We start from the raw sequence: 19,106 nt of genomic DNA on the forward strand, positions 1-19,106 counted from the left end.
TCAGTGGGGAGAGTTTTTCTGATTCATTACAGTGGAAACATGAGGGGATAGGAAGAAGGGGAAAACAAGGATTTAAAGGTTTCTACCATCTCATTTTTAGGTGATGAAATTGAATTGATCCAAAGCAGTGCTCTTTCTCCCTGCTTATCCTTTCTACATGGAAGGATCAGAAGCATTTCTCTTGCCAGGTGCCAAATTGTTGACACATTCATGTTAATTTACAAGTCAAAGACCTTATTTTAAGACCCTTCATGTAACTCAAACTTGCTACAACACTTACACAGACATTTACTAAACACAGCTGACACTGGCTTTCCATAAGCTGACTAAAGCCCCTAAAGCCCAACAGACCTTTTACCCAAATTTATCTAAAAGGCATTAAAAAATACAAGGTCAATTAGAGTTGCTGCACCCTTGAAATCACAACTAACCAAGCAAATTCAGTGATTTTTAGTAATCCAGAAGATCGACCTAGAGAAATGCTTTGCCAAATACTTTTTACTTTTGATCACAAAAATCAAAAAGTGTATTTAATTTTAAAAGTCTTCTGTATTTAATTTTAAAAATCTTTCAAAGATTCTTTGAGCCAGTGGGGAATGACCCCAGGAGTGGCCGTCACCAGGACATGTCAGCAATCCAGATGTTCCACAGATACAGAACTGCACTGTTGAGCCACTCAGCAAATTTGCTGAAGTGTGGGCTACAGGAAATTGGTGAGAAGAATAATCTTCATTGCAGCTCCAACTTGCAGAGTACAAACCACTTCCTTTCAAAAACATTTTCCTTGCCAAAATTTTCTTTCCATACAGTAACACTAGATATATTTGTTGGTGTGGGGTTTTTTTGGTTTTGTTTTCTTTTTCAAGGACATATTACAAATGCAGCCAGGTACACTAAGTGCTCATACAGAATGAACACAAAGCAGTCCTCCATTTCTTTGGAGGAGTGATTACTTTTAAATTCATCCATCCCTTTGTTATACCTACACAGATTGTCTAAACTCCACTGGGCACAGAATCCAACCTGGCGTTTTAAGTAGTCTGGATTATCTGTCCATTTCTCCAGCAAGATCAGTTGGTCGCTAATGCACGATTCAGAAACTGTCATTTTATTTTCACCTGCAATTTAAGAAGAAAAAGAGTCATTGCCATCAGCTAGGGATAAGTTTAGTTAAAAATAATATCCCACAAATGAATGCAGTAGAACTCTCTACACACATCTAAATCTCAATATTACAAGCAGCTTGAAATTGTTTCCCCAAGCAGATGTGGAATTATCTTCACCCAGATTTACCACTGCTCAGCATGGAGCTGCATCATCAAGAGACCAATCACAGCTTTCTCCATCTCTCCAATACTGATTGATTTCTTTTCAAATAACAAAGGGCTCATGTCATAAGTCATTATGTAGTAATTTCTAAGATGAGAAGGACTGAGTTTCAGCAAATCTCTTAAGGGTTTGTGGGTGAGGGTGTCATTAAAGTAAAAAATATTTTTTCCTGCCTACAAACCCTCAATCTTAACTGTTGTCCAACTCCAATACAAATTTATGTTGGTGACAAAGGCCTCATGTCACAAATCCTTCTGCAGCAATTCTGAACAAGAAAAATATGTTTCAGCAAGTATCTCAGGGGTTTTGAGGGGTAGAGGGATGTCACTACAGCAATAAATACCAATGCAGAGTAAGTGACAATAATGCAGCAGAAGCCATGGTGTTGAGAGCAGTACCAGGCCAATACTCACTTGTTTGTGCAAACTTCTCCAGTGCTATTAGTGCAAAAAGCATCACTGTCGGGTGGGACTGGAAGTTCTAAACATGGGCAGTAAGAAAAAGTTAATTAAGAAATAGCCAGTACAGACAGATAAGAAGAGCTGCAAGTCTGTCACAGAAGGTTTTGGATTCAAAGGAGCCTCCAAAGTTCCTGTATTCCACCCTCCTGTGGAGAGCTGGTTCAAATAGATCAGTCTACCCAGAGCCTTGTTCCATTGACTTCCAATTATCTCCAAAGATGGAGATTCCACAGACCCTGGAATCTCAGCTTTCTGGAACATACACTGCCAATATTTAGCAGACATGACTCCAACTTTTCACAATAATAATAATAATAAAAATAAAATTGCATTCTAATTGCTATGTATGGATACATACCAAAAGATCAAAGGCACTTACCAAGCTGTGAAGTAAATATTCCAATATGCCTGGGCTGAGTAAGCCTATGCTCGCAGGACCTGCAAGAACATCAGGAATGAAACCCCTCCACAGGAAGTACCACATCACCACAGATCTTTTAAACACAAGGTAACAAATTAAAGAACACCAAACAGCTTCACAGCAAAGCAAAACTATAATATAAAACAATTATCATTGTTCCCAGGAAAATACTTGGTGCACATTTAATAATTACAGTTACTGGCACTTCACAGTCCTGTTCAGTTCACTGCTTTAAGTGGTACAGAGTTCTAGCCACGCTTCTGAGATTTGGCAATAAGAGTCCACTTAGCATTTTCATGCTCTTTACTTCTGAAAAAGACACTGCCTCCCCTTTACTTCCAGAGTCAATGTGTAAAGACCAGCTCCATCTATCAGCAGCCCAAAATAAGCAAAACTGAGCACCTGATATGGCCAACTTGATAGTTAATTATACAGCTTGCAGCAGCACCAGAGCAAGCAGCCAATTTAAAATGGAAAAGCCCTGAAATAGTGTCCACTTAATCAAGAGAGAGACACGAGGGAATCAAACTCTGGCATCTACAAGCTCTTAAGAAACTGCAGTGGGTTCCAACACTTCATTAGCGAATTTGTTGCCTGAGCTGACACAATGAGATCTGTGTCCACTAAGATGGAAGTAGATACAGTATCTCATTTTGATTTAGTATAATACAGTACAAGTATTACAAAAACACTTCTAGACCTTGCTCTTTGGTTTTTTCCCATAGAAATACAGTAATTGGGTTTTCAAAACCATTAGGTGACACCAAACAATCACTTTTTTCCTCTATTTCCTGTCCACTTTCAGAAAAGGAGCAAAAAAACTAGATACAAAAGAGATCATCAGCAGGAGGGAAACTTAATCATCAATTTCCAACAGTGTACTAGGTAGGAATGACAGGGAATAAAAATTCTATCTGAAAAGTCACCTTAAAATAGAATCTCAGCAATTTTCTTTTAAGCAACACAGAAGAGAATCTTTTTAGCTATCTACAATAGAATAAGACATGTCTACTGGAAAAAGCATATTTCTTTTTTATTTCTATACACCCTCCAAGACCACTAACTCAATATTCCTGCCTACACTCTAGAGAATGTGTCCTCAGTAATTCACAGCCAGAGCAGGTATGTAGAAAAGATTGATTACCAGTGCTAAAGGCAATAAAACAAACAGTGATCCCCAGTCACTAACCACACATCAGAAGGATTTGTGAATGGCTCATTGAGACATTTGAATCGACCAGATTCTGTCACACCTGGCACCCCCAACATGCAGAACATTGTTCAGTTCTAAGAAAACACCTCTGACCCAGTGGGCAGCATGGGTGCTAAAGCAGAAGGTGCTGCAGAGAGCCAAAGGGCAGCTGTGAGGAGAAGCCCAAGGCTTTACCTGCTAATTTCTCTGCCAAGCAGCCGAGCACCGCGGTCGTGTTGCGGTGCTTGGCGGGGTGACAGGCGTCCTGGCAAGCAGCAGCTCCACTGAGGTTTAATATTTCAGTTAACTTCTGTAATGCGTCCTGCAAAAGAAAAATCAGAAATCCCTTCAGTGTTACTGACAGAGCCAGCTTTCCCCTGGTTCAGTATCATAAAAACAGATTGTTTTTATACATTACTGAAGTCAGCATCGTATTACAGACAGCATGGGGTGGTTATCTTCTAAGAGAAGATAATGAAGGAGAAGAAAAGCTCAATAGATACAAGAGTTGTAACTTTAAAATTACTACCAGATTGTTGGTTGTTGTGATCAACAGCTCAGGACACTTCTGGACATTCCTAAGTGAGCTCCCCATGGCAATAGGAACCAATTAGCAGCACTGCTGCTATCTGATCTATTTCCAGTGTCCTAAAACTCACACCTTTTTCAAAAGACAAGGACTATTTCAGATTTTAGAATTCAGGACTAAAGATACATGCCCCCTTCCCAAAAAGCCCACATTCCCATCATAAATTTAGGATGTTGTCAGCTTTACAGGATGTCAAACTATTCTTGAGAGCCTAAGTGGTTTTCTGTAGCCAAACAAATTTAGGAAGTAACCAATGAGGGTAATAAATCTAAAATGCCATGCTTCGACTTGCTTTGTTCAGGCAGTATGGTGTGAATAAAATTCCAGATAGGTCTAGAGCATACTCTGCATTTTCAGGGTGGTTAGGGGTTAATCTAGAACAAGTCATCCTATGGGAGAACCCCACCCTGAAAAGTTCCAAATCCTCCTCAACTTTCCAGACTTCATGAAAGTTTCAGCTGATTCAGATTGAAACTGCATAATCTCAGGCAAGGATCTAATTAAAATAGAAGAACTCCTCATATTGAAGTCATCAGCAGCCATTTGGAGGAAAAATGAGCACTGCTCAAGTTGAATAGATGTGTTTTTTTGAACTCTGTTCTCAGCCACACTCGAATCAGTTGACTGTGCTAGAGTCTAAGGTCTGTGCAGAGATCACACTGAAAAGTAGTTATGTTCTTAAAAGGAAAGCCACAAAAACAGAACTGGTGAACAGGACTGAGCTAAGTGGAAAGAACAGAGAAAGAAGAAAGAATGACTGAGCTACAGACTTGGGATGGAAAGGACTCACTAAAATTAGACTCTTGACATACTGATACTGCTTTTAGCCATTATTAGAACTGTCAGAGAGATCAAGTATTTTAAGTTAAATAAAGACTTTATAGAATAAACAATTTACTGCAGTGCCCTTTTAACTTTATGGACTTTATAGCCTGCAAAACCAGAAAATGAAATACAGCCTGCTGCTGTTCTCCAGCTGTCATGGAAGTGAGGCACTGACTTAAAATCCCTAAGACAAGAAACTTAAAACTTACCCTCTACAGAAAGAAAATGAACAGCAGCACACACTTTACGAGGCTGCATGTGGCCAGCAGACCCCACAGCTGCAGCTCCTTGTGCTGTAAAGAAGCTACACAGCAAAAACCACTGTGCCCCCCAGAAAAACAGGCACCTCATTCCTTGTCTTGATAAGATCAACTATTTTATAGAAAACTCCTTAGAAGTACCCAAATAAAAGTCACATGGGTTTTGAAAAACAAATCATTTGATTGCCAAGGACATTGTAGAACCAAACAAAAAATCCAAAATCACTCTCCCTATGGTGCATTCACAGTGGTCTCCATTTCCTGATTTCTTTTTTAAAGCAAAGTTTCTAGTCACAGCTTTGTTTTCAAAATAATTCAGCAGTCTCTGTGATAATCATAATACATTTATTTTGTTTAAAAGTCTCAACTTTAATCAATAATCCAGAGGAAAAAAACCCCACTTCAGGTATTATGAGAGTTTGACCAATTCTCCAGCCATTGACGCAACCAATTCTTTATATCCCTAACAAAGGCAATGGAAGACTAAAACTGGCAGCATCAGCAGCTTAAGAAATGAAAGAAGCAACGATGTGATCATCAATTTCTGAAGAAATGAGATAATGACAAACATTTGAAGACAGACAAGTTCTCTGTACAAAGATTATGTTTAGCATCCTAAGGCACCTGAGGCTTTCAGTTACACATCTACAGCAACAGAGAATGAACATCTCAGGACAACTTTCTGCCCAAAACCAGATTAGTGGCCAGTAAAACAAAAGCATTCTCATTTGCCAAAACCATATATAGGTATTTCATAGTAGAAAAATATAATCTGTTTAGCTTAACACATTGTTTGCATTGCATTCCTCATGCGCAGGGCAGGAATAAATTAAGGGGTAACTTGTAAATGTGCAGCTTTGCAAATGAGAGAACAAAAGGGCAGAACTTGGGCAGCTTTTGCAGCACCTGCAGACCTTCCCTGCACAGTGTAAGTACAACATTGGCAGGAGAGACGGGCAAGAAAAGCAGCCCAAGGGTCTCTTGTTCCTTCCCCATGGACCAAATTTATCTTTTTTTGGGAATGCTCCTAGCATTAATTAGCATTTAGACACCAAGTCACCCCAAATTACATGAAGTGAATGCTACACCATTTTCTGAACCACAATCAGTCTTGCATCACTGGTGAAAGTCACTCAGAGAGATGATGGGTGTGGCAGCCACACATAACTGACATTGAGCCACAGATAAATGCATCTGCTGTCGACTCACTTTTGTTGGCAGCGGACATTCATCGAGGAGTAGTGTTATAACAGCTGGTCCCAGGGGATCTTCTAATGGAATAACTCTAATTAAAGATTGGACAACTTCCAACCAGCCTTCATCTGTCAACCACAAAACAGAAGTCACACTCAATTAACAGTGCAATTCAGAAGTGTTCAAAATACATCCCTAAACTGAAAAATCCTCAAAGTTACCCAGTGAGCTTAGAGACATCAGGAAAAACAGGGGGTTTTTTACACCACTGTCTTAGTTTGCAGTAGTTCAGAAGTTTAAATTCAAGAAAGAAAACGTTCACAGCAACTTGGGCAATAGTGAACACCTCTATGGTTTGGGAAGAGTCTTGCCCAGGCCAGAGCATCCTTTAGTTCTACTACTATTAGGAGGGAATACTCATGGTGGTACGGACAAGTACTTTGTTCTAGTGTGATACTCAGAGTTCAGCATCCAGTGTCAATTCTTAGATGTTAAATGCTACATACACAATGACACTGAGGAAATATTTCTTTTTATCAGAATCAGATCTCTCTTTTTGAGCTCCCTGAAGTAGCACAAGGTTCAGAGAAACTCAGTTGGTTTTCCCATGCCTGCTGGTCTAAAGAATGTTTGTTTTCCTAAGGAGCAGCTCTCACTGTTGAATGAGTAGACAAGGAATTTTACCTGCAAGCAAACATCCACTAAGAAGATGTTAAACTACTGATAAAGTAAACAGATTTGGATTTACAAGGAAATAGCTCCTGTAGAGGTGAAAATAAAAACAGACTGTATCTGTATACAGGTGAGTGAGGTTGAAGAAGCAGCGTTTCCTACAACAATAGAGCAGTAATACACTGGGGCTTGAGTTATGTTAGCACATTCCCTTGAAAAATATTTTATTGAATTGCTGCACTATCTAATCAGATTGATTAATTTACTTTAATACAGAAATATATTTCCTACGACCACTAGCAACACTATTAAGTAGGGAGATAAAAATTCAGCCAAACCAGAGGTTTTGTTGAAATCTTAAGCTGGGAGAATTTCTCCTGCTGTAACAAAGATGAAACAGCCCTTGCAGAAATGTGGCTTGTCTTGCAGGAGCACTGAGGGACAGGGCTGGGACAAGTACATCAGTAAAGCAGAGGTCTAAGGTCAGCAAGATCCAAACTAAAGGGAATGTGCTGTCTGCTGACACTGGAGCACATGGGCTCTATGGATGTGTACAGGATGGTCCTGCTCAGCTGCAAAGAGCCATTCTTTGTTGGTTTAATGCCACTACAGGGTGTTTGTGGCCACCCATTTGCTGCTTCTGGAGATTTCATGAGGGAAGTTTAACTGAATTAAAAAAAAACTCAGGCCAGTGCATGAGCTCAGTGAAGCTCTGGAGGGCAGAACTGTGTTGTGGTTCCTGCATCCCCAGAGCTCCACCACATCCCAACACACCTGGCTGAGGTGCATTTCTCTATGCAAAGAAAAAAGAGGGGCTTGGGGTTTGTCTTGTTTCTTTTGCTTGTGAGTCACAACTGAAATGCCCAACACAATGCCTTGATACCTGTTTCTGCCATTTCATGCAACGTGATCATGGAATAAGGAGGCTCCTGGTCACTGAAAGAGATATTACACAGGTCAAAATTTACACACAAACATCAATGTAATACACTGAATAGAATGATTATACACAGAACACAAATCCAGCAACCATTTAACAAAAGGAAGTGACACAGGCTGCACATTGCTAATGTCATTTTCAGATCTGAAACAGAGATGGGATTTGAGCCCCTCTCTGACTCAACATCAACATCTGTATGTCTTCCACAGCTGGCAGGTGAAATTGTGATCCACATCTGCATGTCTAAAAGCTGAACACAATGCTAGGCTTGGTGCTGCTCATTAGCAGGTTCCTTGTGGTAAATAATGAGGTACTGCCTGTCAGAGGTCACAAAGTGAACCCAGAGCAGTGCACAGGGGGCATCTCTTCAACAGGATTTTTTTCCCTCAGAAATTCTCTGCTAAATACATAAATATTAAAAAACCACCACAAAACTTAAATAGGAAGCCACCTAACAGCATCACAGTCTTCTACTAGAGATGTTAAAAGAAATAGTTAAGGCAGTTTAACAGAAAATAATTACTCCCATTTTCCAATGTGAAAACCACGAGAAGTTCAACAGATCAGATCCTCAGTACAGTGTGCTGGAATAAGGACACAAAGCTATGGACACATCTGTCTATCTGAGCAGGCACTGCCAGTAAAAGTACCTAAAGCAAGACCCCAAAATCCTGTTCAGTAGGCACTTCTAGGTCCAAAATGAGCTTATCCAGCAGCATGTCCTAAAATACTTTATACAGGCTCCTCAGGCACTGTGAACTAACCCCAAGCTTAGACTTTATGCTCCACACTCAATCTCTATCACACAGCTCTGAAAAGAAATTAGAAATGTGAAATATACAGGAAATTCAGAAAATTTCAATGGACATTAATTATAGAGATAATAAAACTAGGTAGTTTGAGAGATTAATCATGAAGAAGAGAAAAACCTCAGCTTTGATGAAATATATATGACATAAATACATCTTTTTTTTTTCTTACAAAAAGGTCAACACACTTAAATATTTCCACAAGAAAATGCTAAAGTGAAGTTTAACACATTTTTATATTGCCACATTTGAAACAAATAGTTGGGTTGTTTTTTTTAACTCAAGGCATCTTTACCTTTCTTCTGGAAAGTAATCTGCCCAGAAAGAAAAAGAAGTGCAGGACAAAGGATAGAAAGATTCAAAGAAAGGAGAAAAAAAAACCCAACAAAAATCCGAACCACAAGTAAAAGTAAAGGCTATGACAAAAAAGGATGACATTTTTATCTGCCAGACTTCTGATTTTGTCACGAGCAGCAGGTTCCCACAATACTGGCACTGAGCAAAGGACAATCCTACCCCACGGATTTGCCATTTTAACCACTTAATTTCCAACATCCCCCTTTCTCATTTTGAAACAAAACAGCCATTTTGGTAATTTCTTAATTTGCAAGGCAGCTTTTAATATAAGCCCCAAAATATAGAACTTATCCTTCTGAGTTTATGAAATTAAACTTCTAGGAAGTGGCTATCTCTAGATAGGAGAGAAAAAAAATTGTCAGGTATGTTTGAGGTCAGAACTTTGAGATTTGATAAAACCAAAAACAACAAGGAAAAAAATGAACCCCAAGAAAAAACAAAGAGCAAACAGGGAAAGCAACTATTCATTGCTTATCACAGTGCATTTTACAATAGTCTGTAGAAAAGCTCCTGTAATAATACAGCAGCTTCAGGAATTTGTCAGAAACAGGACTCCATGGGCAGTGAAATAACCATGTTATTGTCTCTCAGTAGCATAGGAAAGTGCTTACAAGATTACAAAACTTACTGCAAGACCCACAGGAACAGATCAACTGGGCACAGAAGTGTTGTGAAACAGCTGAAGGAGCTGAACTTGCAGGAGAGGGGACGGCATGTGAGACTGGGCAGAGGCTTTAAAAAACATTTGCCATGATTTGAAGACAGAGCAAAAAATAAATGCCCATGAAAAAACATCAGTCCTGGTATTTTCACTTAAAGCCTTTGACAGCAGGAAGGCAAACTCCTTCTCTGCAGGCACATTCCAGAGTTGATGCAGGTATATGAATCAAGGCTCACTTATTCTGAGCCTCATCCACCCTAAACTCAAACCCCAGCTGTCAGGTTGGAATAGTGTTTTTCCTTCAGTTCTGGTCTTTCCAAGTCCTAGCCTACACCATTCCCAAAAGGTGTGGAGCTAACTTAACCCATCATTTTAAAGGTCCTTTTGAAGCTCTGTAGAAAGAAACACAAAAACAAAAAAAAAGACAAAAAAATGATGAGCCCATAAATATCCCCCACGCCCTTAATGGATGCTTTGAGCATGCCAGGAATGCAAATACTGGGATTGTGAGTTGGGCAGTCACAACATGTGATCTTTAAAAAGCAGTCAGACTTAAAACTGGAAAGAAAACCTCAGTCTGTTTATTGAGGCTAACAAAGATCAAAGCTCCCTATTTTGCTTCACCATTTCCAAAGAAGTAAAATCCAGCCTGCAAACAGAAAACTGCACAAGAACCAATTTTTAGGACAGAAGTTCCCAGCCTCTGGAGCGTTTATTGCTCCCTGAACTTTGTATCTGTGCCAGGTAAGAAATCCTGAGCACACTCCTCATCCCACACGGGTGCAGGCCCACAGAGGAACTGTGAGAAAGCTCCTCAGCTCCTGGGAGAGTCTGTACCTGAGCACTCAGGAGCTACTTCTATTACCTAGGAAAGGTGCTCCTCTCCTAAGCCTCCAGATGGAAACACGTGGCTGCTTCAGGGAGGGTCAGGTGGAGATCGGTGAGAGGCTGGAGCCACAGTTTGAGAGAAGACAAGAACACTTTCACTCATGTTGAATTATCCCTTGAGGAGGTACTTACTTATCTACCAACGTCCGAATTACAGCCAGTGTGTCAAGCACCAGCCCATCCACATTCTGTTTTTTCCTTCTTGGCTCGTGAGGCCCTCGACCCCTCCTGGGTGGACGGACAGGGTCCCTTGGGTGGCTCCTTGCTTCAGGGACGTGTGCTCTGCTGTTCTCCGTTTGCCGGCCCCGAGGGTCCCCGTTGTCCTCGGCCCCGCTGTCGTCGCGGCAGACGCACGAGTTCCCCATGCTGCCCAAGGCTCCCAGGAAATGGGGAATGTGGTGCTCTAGAGTCAACAGCAGACCTTGGAAAAGGCTTCTGCTAGCATAGAACACAACCAAAGCAACTACAATCATCTAGGAAGTTTTAAGAGAAATGTTTGTGCGATCCCGGATTGTGATCTTTTTGCATTTTAAACGTTGCTACCAGCTGGAATGAGTGGGAAGTTGGAGACTTAGCTGCCGACAGAATCATTTAAAACACACGTTGGTCATCCAGAAGGAGGTCTGAAAAAGCAAACCCAGAACAAGAGTTAGTGTTACTACTGCTAGAAAACAACAGAAGAATTCCTATTTTAGCAAACACCACCGGTTGTGGTGGATAAAGCAGCTAAGAAACACAAGGCTCTACCTGAGGTCTACTGTGGGGAAAGGGAAAGGAAGGAAGAGGAGGAGGAGGAAGCTCCCCTGGTAAGGAGCTCTCACCCACAAACTGTTCCTTTCTACACCACCTATCACTTCCCAGCTCCTTCAGGGTTTTTGGATGCAGAGGAACAAGTTTGCCTATAAATCTCACACGTTGCTACTACCTTTAAATACTAAGTATCAACAAAGCAATTTCATTTACCCTTTACAGAGACATAAGGCTTATGCCACCCCAATAAAGGCTGTACACTTAAGGTTCTCATTTCACATCAGAACATTTCCAAACAATAAAATAGACAAAATTGTAAAGGACTAATCTTACAGTTATGGTTTATCTCAACAAACAATAGATTTAACAGAACCATTTGGTCCACCTGCACATAAATGCACATTTTTGGAAAATGCCTACATCTCCTGCATTCTCACCCAAAGAAGCACCAACACTGAATTAAACAGGAATTATAGACATATTTTAATGCCTTACAAATCTAACTGGGATTTTGAAATGGCTGTTGTGTGCCTGTTTGGATCTAGTGTCAAAGCAGTCTTCCCTTTTTGGGAACAAGGACTAATTCAATCATTCTTCTGTTCTTCATTCAAAGGGTTTGGATCACATACAGGCCCAAAAGCAACTGAGACCACGGGGGAGTCTCTCCCAGTCATTAAATTGAAAATGCAAGAGAAGAAGGATTCAAAGCCCCATTTCATAATAAGTTATGTTTCAAGCCATAGGGCATATTTCTGTAGAACATTACTTAGTCTCAGGTAAAACAAAACCTTACAAAAGATATAATTTCACTATTTACACACTTCAGGCATGTCAGAATAAGTAATTAATTTTTATCCTTTCAAGAATCAAGTTTAACATTTACACTAAATTCTGAATATCCTGTAATAGGTTATTACTATTCTTCAATTATTAAATAATGTCATTAACAGCAGACATGTAGCACCCTAAATTCAAAAGAAAGTCACAGAGAGCTGACACCTTTTAAATATGGAAGGCTCCCACCATCAGAGCCAACTGGCAACTCTGCAATTGCTGGCTGCCCTTTGGGACAAGATCACAACAACATTCAGAAGCCAGACACCGGTCATATGAGCGAGTCTTGGGATGTCAGCTGTCACTGAAAAAGCACTGCAACCAAGCTCTCACAGGCTCTTCTGTAGTTTAAAGTACATAATCTTTTAGCACAGCAAAATGTTCAGTATGAAGAAATTAACTGGAGGCTAACTAAGAAAAAAAAAATCAATTCCTCAAGGGACGCTAATTGGAAAAAAATACAAGATCTTGACTTCTTGGTCAAGAAATTCCTAAACCACAGATCATCAAAAGGGTTTCAGCATCACATCATGCTTGCTTTATGCCCTAAGCAGTTTGGCCATCAGGCCCAGAGTCCTTCCATCCGAGCCAACACAGCTGTCACCTTCTCAGTCAGCGAGCCACAAACAGATGAAAGGTGCCAGTGCAGATTGCAAAGACCTCAAACAGAATTGTCTGAGTTCACAACTGCTTCAAATGTCTTTCTTGATTTTAAAAAGAACTAGTTATGTTAAATGTAAAACATGTCTTTCTAGGGAATATGTATGTATTTATGAATCTGGGTCATTTAAGGCCATTTTAGCAAGATAATATTAAAATGTAAGACTGTTACAGATTTAGAATCTGAATAAAGTTATTCTGTAACTTATTGAAATAACAGTGAATCCATCTTGTCACCAATACAAGAAAAGAAAAGTTGTATTTTAGAGATTAACAATGAGTAAGAACCTACCTAAGAAACAAAAACAAACACGTGTCAAGATTAAAGCTGATTATTGAAGCCTAAGTTTTTCTGGCTGACAACTTAAAATGTGATTAAAACCAAGTAATTATGCTTAACTCACCTGTAAGTTTGCTTGGTTCAGGAACGGCTGGGGGAGCTCACAAAGTGCTGTGGCAGAAGTGGATTGTTCTCCTCCAGGGCACGGAGCCGTATCTGGAAAAGGCAGCACTCCTTTATGGTGGGCAGTGAGTCATGACTGACTCTGCTTTCACTCCCAGGAACTACGCTGAGGAGTCCCTGGGGAGAGGTGGAAAAAAAAGAGAATTCACTTGGAAACTGCATCCAAGGTAGATGTACTCCACCTCCTCCCTACACCTGCCATGACATCAAGCTGTGCTGTTATTTTCAGCTGTATCCAGCCTTTACAGAGGGGATTCTTTCAAGGCTTCAAAACCCAGTTTGTCGTCTAAAAGCTTTAGGACTAGACACAGATACAGAACGCTCAACCTCTTTCTACAGCCTTGGTATTCCAGACAACACAGCACCAAGGGCAGAGCAGTGACCAACTCCTCACCTCAAATTACTCCTACAGGAGGAAGAAGAGAAGCAATAATATCTGCTCCAGATCCCCCTCAAGTAGACACAGCAGAAAATAAAAGTACACTATAAAAGTTGATTAGATAACAGGAAGAGAGAAGTGACAGGATAAACTCCCCTTATTTAGTAAAGAGCTGGGTTTGACAGCATCCACTTGGCTCTTGCTCACCATCATATAAAAGGAGCTCATTGTCAAGCCTCAAACAAACTGAAAGGCTAAATAATCAGGAACACAAGGTAGGAGAGATTGCTACAGATCTAATCACAAACCAGCTTGTCTGGATAGGGCACAAATGCAGGAAGAAAGGTTCTGAAGTGCAAAGGAAACGAATAAAAATACAAGTTTTTATTCTATAAGGAATAGCTGGTACTCCAGCTCTCACCAAACAACACAAAATGCCAATGCTTGATATCTCCTCTGCCCCAGTGGGACACTCACTGAACAGCTGCCCCAGCACAGCTTGCCCTCAACAAAGCCCCCAGATCAGATGCTGCTGGAGCTGGACACCCTCCCTGCATGGGAGAAAAGCAGCTGCAGCCTCCAGTGCCCCCTGGGACCATCCCCACCACAGAACACAACTGCTCTCGGGGCAGGCTCAAGCATGCATGGATGCACAAAGGAGCTGTGAGCTGCACAGGGTGACCAACCTGCCATGGCTGGAAGTCCAAGAGGGAAAAATGAAATCATCACCCAGTGAAAGGGATGCTCTGGGAGTGGATCTGCACCTGCCTGATGCCCAGCCTGCCCCCGAGAGGCCTCCTCTGGATCATCCGACCAAGCACGCCAGTGCAAGAGTTGGCTCCAAGTGGCACTGGGATCATTTCTCTGCTATGTGCAGCACAAGAGTCAGTGATTCATCCCCTCAAATATTTGGTTACAGCCAACCATAATACTGCCTCATGATGGAAAATGCCTCTTCTTTCCATGAAATGGAGTGCACTGCCAAGCAAACAAAAAACCCCTCGTGCACATAAATGGGGAAGGTTTCGGCTACTAAAAACACTTTTCCAGTTCCTGCCACCACTACAAGAGTGATTTCCCCCCTTGAGCAGAGTAACACAGGAGCTCAGTCAACAAACCACACAGTAAAGCTGAAAGGTTTTCAAAAGCAAAACTGGAAGAGTTTTGGCTAGCAGTTTCCTATTAAGGAGAAAATAATTAGAAATATTTCCTCAGCATTTCTTTCTCAAAGAAATGATGCTCCTAAAAAGGAAGAGATGGAAATACTTGTAATGCCTGTCAGAGGAAAGTTCAAACCAGAAGGAAACACAGCTATCAATTGCTGCAAGATAGTCAACTTTGATACAGGAATAAGAGGAAGAACAAGCCTGTTCGAAAAGCAAGTTTTTATAATACAAATTTTCAGCTTTGAAATGATGAGGTTAGCACTGAAAACCAAGAATTTCCAGTAAATTACATATAACTAGAATGTGAAATGGAGACTTTCTCAGGAGATCCCATTCACATGAAAGGTCAACCTCTTACCTGTGAGACTTGTGCAACTAAAGAGAAGCAGCTGCAGGGTGTCCAGCCTGGTACCACGCAGCGCACGCAGCCAGGGGACTGCAGGCTTCAGGAGGAGCCAGTAAATACCCTGCTGGTTCCTTTGCATGTGGTAACCAACCACCATATTGTGTAATCTGAAGCAAACCCCTAATTCAGCTCTATTTTCTTTAAAAATACCTTGGAGGGTTAAGACTAGTGTCAAAACACGATGGGAAGCAGCCTTTGCTGGCGTGCAGCATTTCACAAAGCCATTGCCACAGCTGGTTGCTTTCTTGCTGAGGCAAGAGCACCCTAAACCAAAAGCAGACAGACCTTGAGTGTGCCAGTTTCACAGAAAGGGAGGCTCACCACCTCTCAAAGCTTTCCAGCTCCTGCACAAGTGCTCACCAGTGAAAACCCCCAGGGTTGTACAAGGTTTACACAACAATCCTGATGTCTTCTCTGGGTAATTCATCTTTGTCACAAACACAGGGCTGGAGGATCTGATCTCTTGTTTGACTTGATGTGAAGAAGAAGCAGACAGTAACTACCACCACAGCAGTTTCTTTTTCTGTATACTCACTGTGAAAGTCAGATTTTATAGTCACTTGCACATTGCATTTGTCTTTTCACTTCCTTTAAACCCCTTTTTTAAGCTGGTACAGGAACACTAAAATTGCAACACGGATTTAAAGTGAACTTCACTTTCTCACTTAAATGGGTGTGGCCAGAGCAGGCCTGGTAGGGATTCCTCCCTGCACAGTTTTCCCCTCACCTCTGGATACAGAGATACTCGTGCTCAGGACAAGACTTGTTCAGCTTTCTTTCTGAAAGGCAAACTGAAGCATTTACCACCTTCTGAGCTTCCCCATCTCAGAGGTCATTACTTGTCATCTCCCAGTCATTTAGGTGGAACTGTCCCTTGTACTACAGAAAACCTCAACTGTGCTTCAGTCTGAACCAGCGCTGGTATCGATCACACCTCCTGCTCCTCAGCTCCCCAAGCCACAGACGGATCATTAAATTCCTTATCAGAGACTGAGCTTAAGTCATGCTTTGAGGCAGATGAAAGTGCTTCTGAGATAATGATCTTTTAAAAAGATAGTGCTATCTGACAGCCCAGTGAAGTTGAACAAGAAGTGCCTCCAGCAGGGTGATGTGGCCTGGCAGAGCTGAACAAGCTCAGCAGTTGCCCAAGGAGCAGAGTATAATGCACTGCTTCAGAAGTGGCAGGGAGATAAAGATAATGCCCTGTAGATGGCAAGGAACACTAATCCTATAAGCTGCAGGGATACAAGCACATGAAATAAAATCGATTAGCTATACCCTATTAAGTTTTGGCACAGACATTCATTTGGAAGCTTATAAATAACTCTTTCAATTAATTCAAGTTAATCTTCCTTGCTGCCCAGAAAGTTAAAGGCGTTATCAACAATATAATTCTGACAAAAGCATTCATGATATCAGGATTCAGTATTAAATAAAAAAAACCCACAAAAAAGCCCAAAGCTCTCCCAAAAAATCCACAAGAAATTCCAGAATAGACAATGTTGAGAGAAAAGTGACTCTTTGGATACCAAGCAGAGGTGTAGAATGGCAAAGAAATCACACACGGAAAAAAAAAAAGAAAAAAAAGAAAAAGAAAGAGGCTTTTTCTAAAGCTTTATCTCGTAAAATTTACAATAGTCCATTTCAGAAAGGATAAAGCTTTATCTATATCAGTATCTAGAAATCACTGAGAGAGTTCTCTTCAGTCATGTGGAGATCAACTCCTTGCAGTACTTAAAGAACTTTGTGCCTGCGCAAAATCTAAACCACAAAAGCATTTTGAGGGGCAAGTAAAGAGACTGAGCAGCTCAGTCACAGCACAGCCCTGCCCTGGGAACTAGGATTAGAGCTAGCACAGGGGCATCCGAGTCCCAAGTGCCCAAATGACATTGTGGGCACCAGGAAGATGCTTCAAGGAGGGACTGCTGGAAGCAGGAGCAGACTCTTGTCAGCAAACCACCAGCTTCAGGTAACTGAGCCAGAAGAGTGGCAACTCAGAGTTTGGCTGTTTCTTGTCTAAACTAATCTTAGTGCTTTTCTTTCTTCTAACTCAGAGCTGGGCTTGTTTTCAGAAGAACACTGAGTGCAGAACCACTCTGTAGAAGGCAGAACAGTCTCCTGCTGCAGACCACAGAACTAAGCCCAGCTATGTGGCATGACTAAGCTATTGTGAATGCGTAAAATTCACATGTCCAAAAACTGTTTTCAGTGTAAAATTTTGATAACATTGCTGAAAAACTGAGCAATGCCTCAGTTGGAAGCTTGCTTTATCAGCTGTCTGGCAACTGCCTCAGTGAGCAGGGCACAGCAGACAATGTCTAGAAACAGGCTGAAGAAAGCTCCATGTCTTGATAATTGAAGCAGCAACAGAGGATGGCCTGATCTTTCAGTGGCCAGAGTTGAGAGCCACCTTTGTGGCCTTCCCTGCCAGCCATGGAAAGCTGGCTGCTCTTTGCCAGACAAAGTTCAGGGCTGTACTGACAGAGCAGGAAAAGCCCTTCTAATTCTCTTTCCTCCCCTGAGTGGATACAGTGACAGCTGCTCGAGAGACTGTCATCTGAGACCAGTACAACATGTAGGTCACTAGGTTAGCAAACCTTGGAAGCACTCATAGAAAGCACGATTCCTGAACTACCTGGGGCTTCAGAGCTGAAGAACACAGAGCCTGAAACACAGCTCTGGGCAGGTCACAGGAACCCCCTTATCTCAGAATAAGAGGGCCAACCCCCTTCTTTCACAGAATCACTAGGCTGAAAGAGATTTTCAAGATCATTTAGTCCAATCCATGCCCTAATACCTCAAATAACCATGGCACTGAGTGCCACATCCACCTTTTTTTAAACACATCCAGGGATGGTGACTCCACCACCTCCCCGGGCAGACCACTCTTGTACTTTTATCACAGAACTTACTTAAAACAACAAAAAACCCACTCACACAAGAACTCAGCTTCATTTCTCCCCATCTGTCTCTTCAGGACCTTTCCTTTGTGCCCTGCTACAAGTCTGCCAGTAAAGCACACGAGAGCCGGGTGTGGATTCACCAGCCAGGTGGAACGAGTGCTCCTGCCAGCTCTCACAGGTGTCCTGCTCCAACCACTGGGCTGTGGTATTTTCTTACAGTGTTTCAGGGCCCCTGCCAGCACAAAGAAACCCAGAGGAAGTTGCTCAATGTGCCGTGGCCAAGGAGGGGAAGGGCCTGACTGCCCGAGAGGTGGCTCGGACAAGTGCAGGTGGGTTAGGAAGTGGGAGGATGATGAGCAAGGATGTGTCTCACAAGGCAGTCTGAACGTGGCTTAAACAAGACTGTGCACCCACTTTAGTCAAAAAAGGTAGAAAGCTCAAAAACTAGTTAAGAGGCTTTCAAAATCCTGTAACAGTACCAGGAACATGAAGTCTCAGCCACCTGGGGCTTCTGCTAAATAACTTTCTGAGGAATTTCAGGAGAATTAAGGTTAAATTGTTTTGATAATTACATTTAAACACCACTTCACTAAATGTTACAAAGGGGTAATGCTCTAAAGAGAGAATAACTCACCTATTGTTAATTTTTTAAAAAATCTTTTATTTCAGGACTGATATATTAACCAGAGTTTGAGTGCAAACACACACACCATTCTTTGACTCACCATTAGCTGAACGTTTTTAAAAGCAGGGAGAACAATTCTAAGCCTGCTCATGCCAGACAGCTTTGCCTTTAGGGGGAAAAAAAAAAAGAGCATCAGCAGCTTGCTAGATTTTCTTTTTTCAGTATGACTTTCTAGCATGTCCCACTGCCTGCAGGAGGGTATAAGATACACATGAATGGTGCAGCCTCTTGGCTCATAGTTCACCAGCTGCCCTCTAACCTA

The 19,106-nt window shown here is 41.6% G+C and overlaps 1 protein-coding gene across 4 annotated transcripts in view; it reads right to left on the bottom strand.

The window, feature by feature from the left end:
- The window catches only part of RSPRY1 (ring finger and SPRY domain containing 1), a 33,265-nt gene that overhangs the window by 9,887 nt on the left and 4,272 nt on the right, over positions 1-19,106 (bottom strand). For 2 of the 4 annotated variants that reach the window (XM_063410691.1, XM_063410693.1), the window contains exons 2-10: positions 18,885-18,950; positions 13,247-13,422; positions 10,731-11,221; positions 7,827-7,879; positions 6,287-6,399; positions 3,599-3,725; positions 2,170-2,228; positions 1,743-1,809; positions 987-1,118 (exon numbers count right to left, since the gene is read on the bottom strand). In XM_063410691.1, coding sequence (XP_063266761.1) covers positions 987-1,118; positions 1,743-1,809; positions 2,170-2,228; positions 3,599-3,725; positions 6,287-6,399; positions 7,827-7,879; positions 10,731-11,071 — 892 coding nt within the window. In that variant the 5' untranslated portion in view covers positions 11,072-11,221; positions 13,247-13,422; positions 18,885-18,950. The remainder of the gene's footprint in view (positions 1-986; positions 1,119-1,742; positions 1,810-2,169; positions 2,229-3,598; positions 3,726-6,286; positions 6,400-7,826; positions 7,880-10,730; positions 11,222-13,246; positions 13,423-18,884; positions 18,951-19,106) is intronic. The other 2 variants (XM_063410692.1, XM_063410694.1) reach the window with 1 other exon arrangement.

Source organism: Prinia subflava, chromosome 13 (genome assembly GCF_021018805.1).
Source record: "Prinia subflava isolate CZ2003 ecotype Zambia chromosome 13, Cam_Psub_1.2, whole genome shotgun sequence".
NCBI classification, from domain to species: domain Eukaryota; kingdom Metazoa; phylum Chordata; class Aves; order Passeriformes; family Cisticolidae; genus Prinia; species Prinia subflava.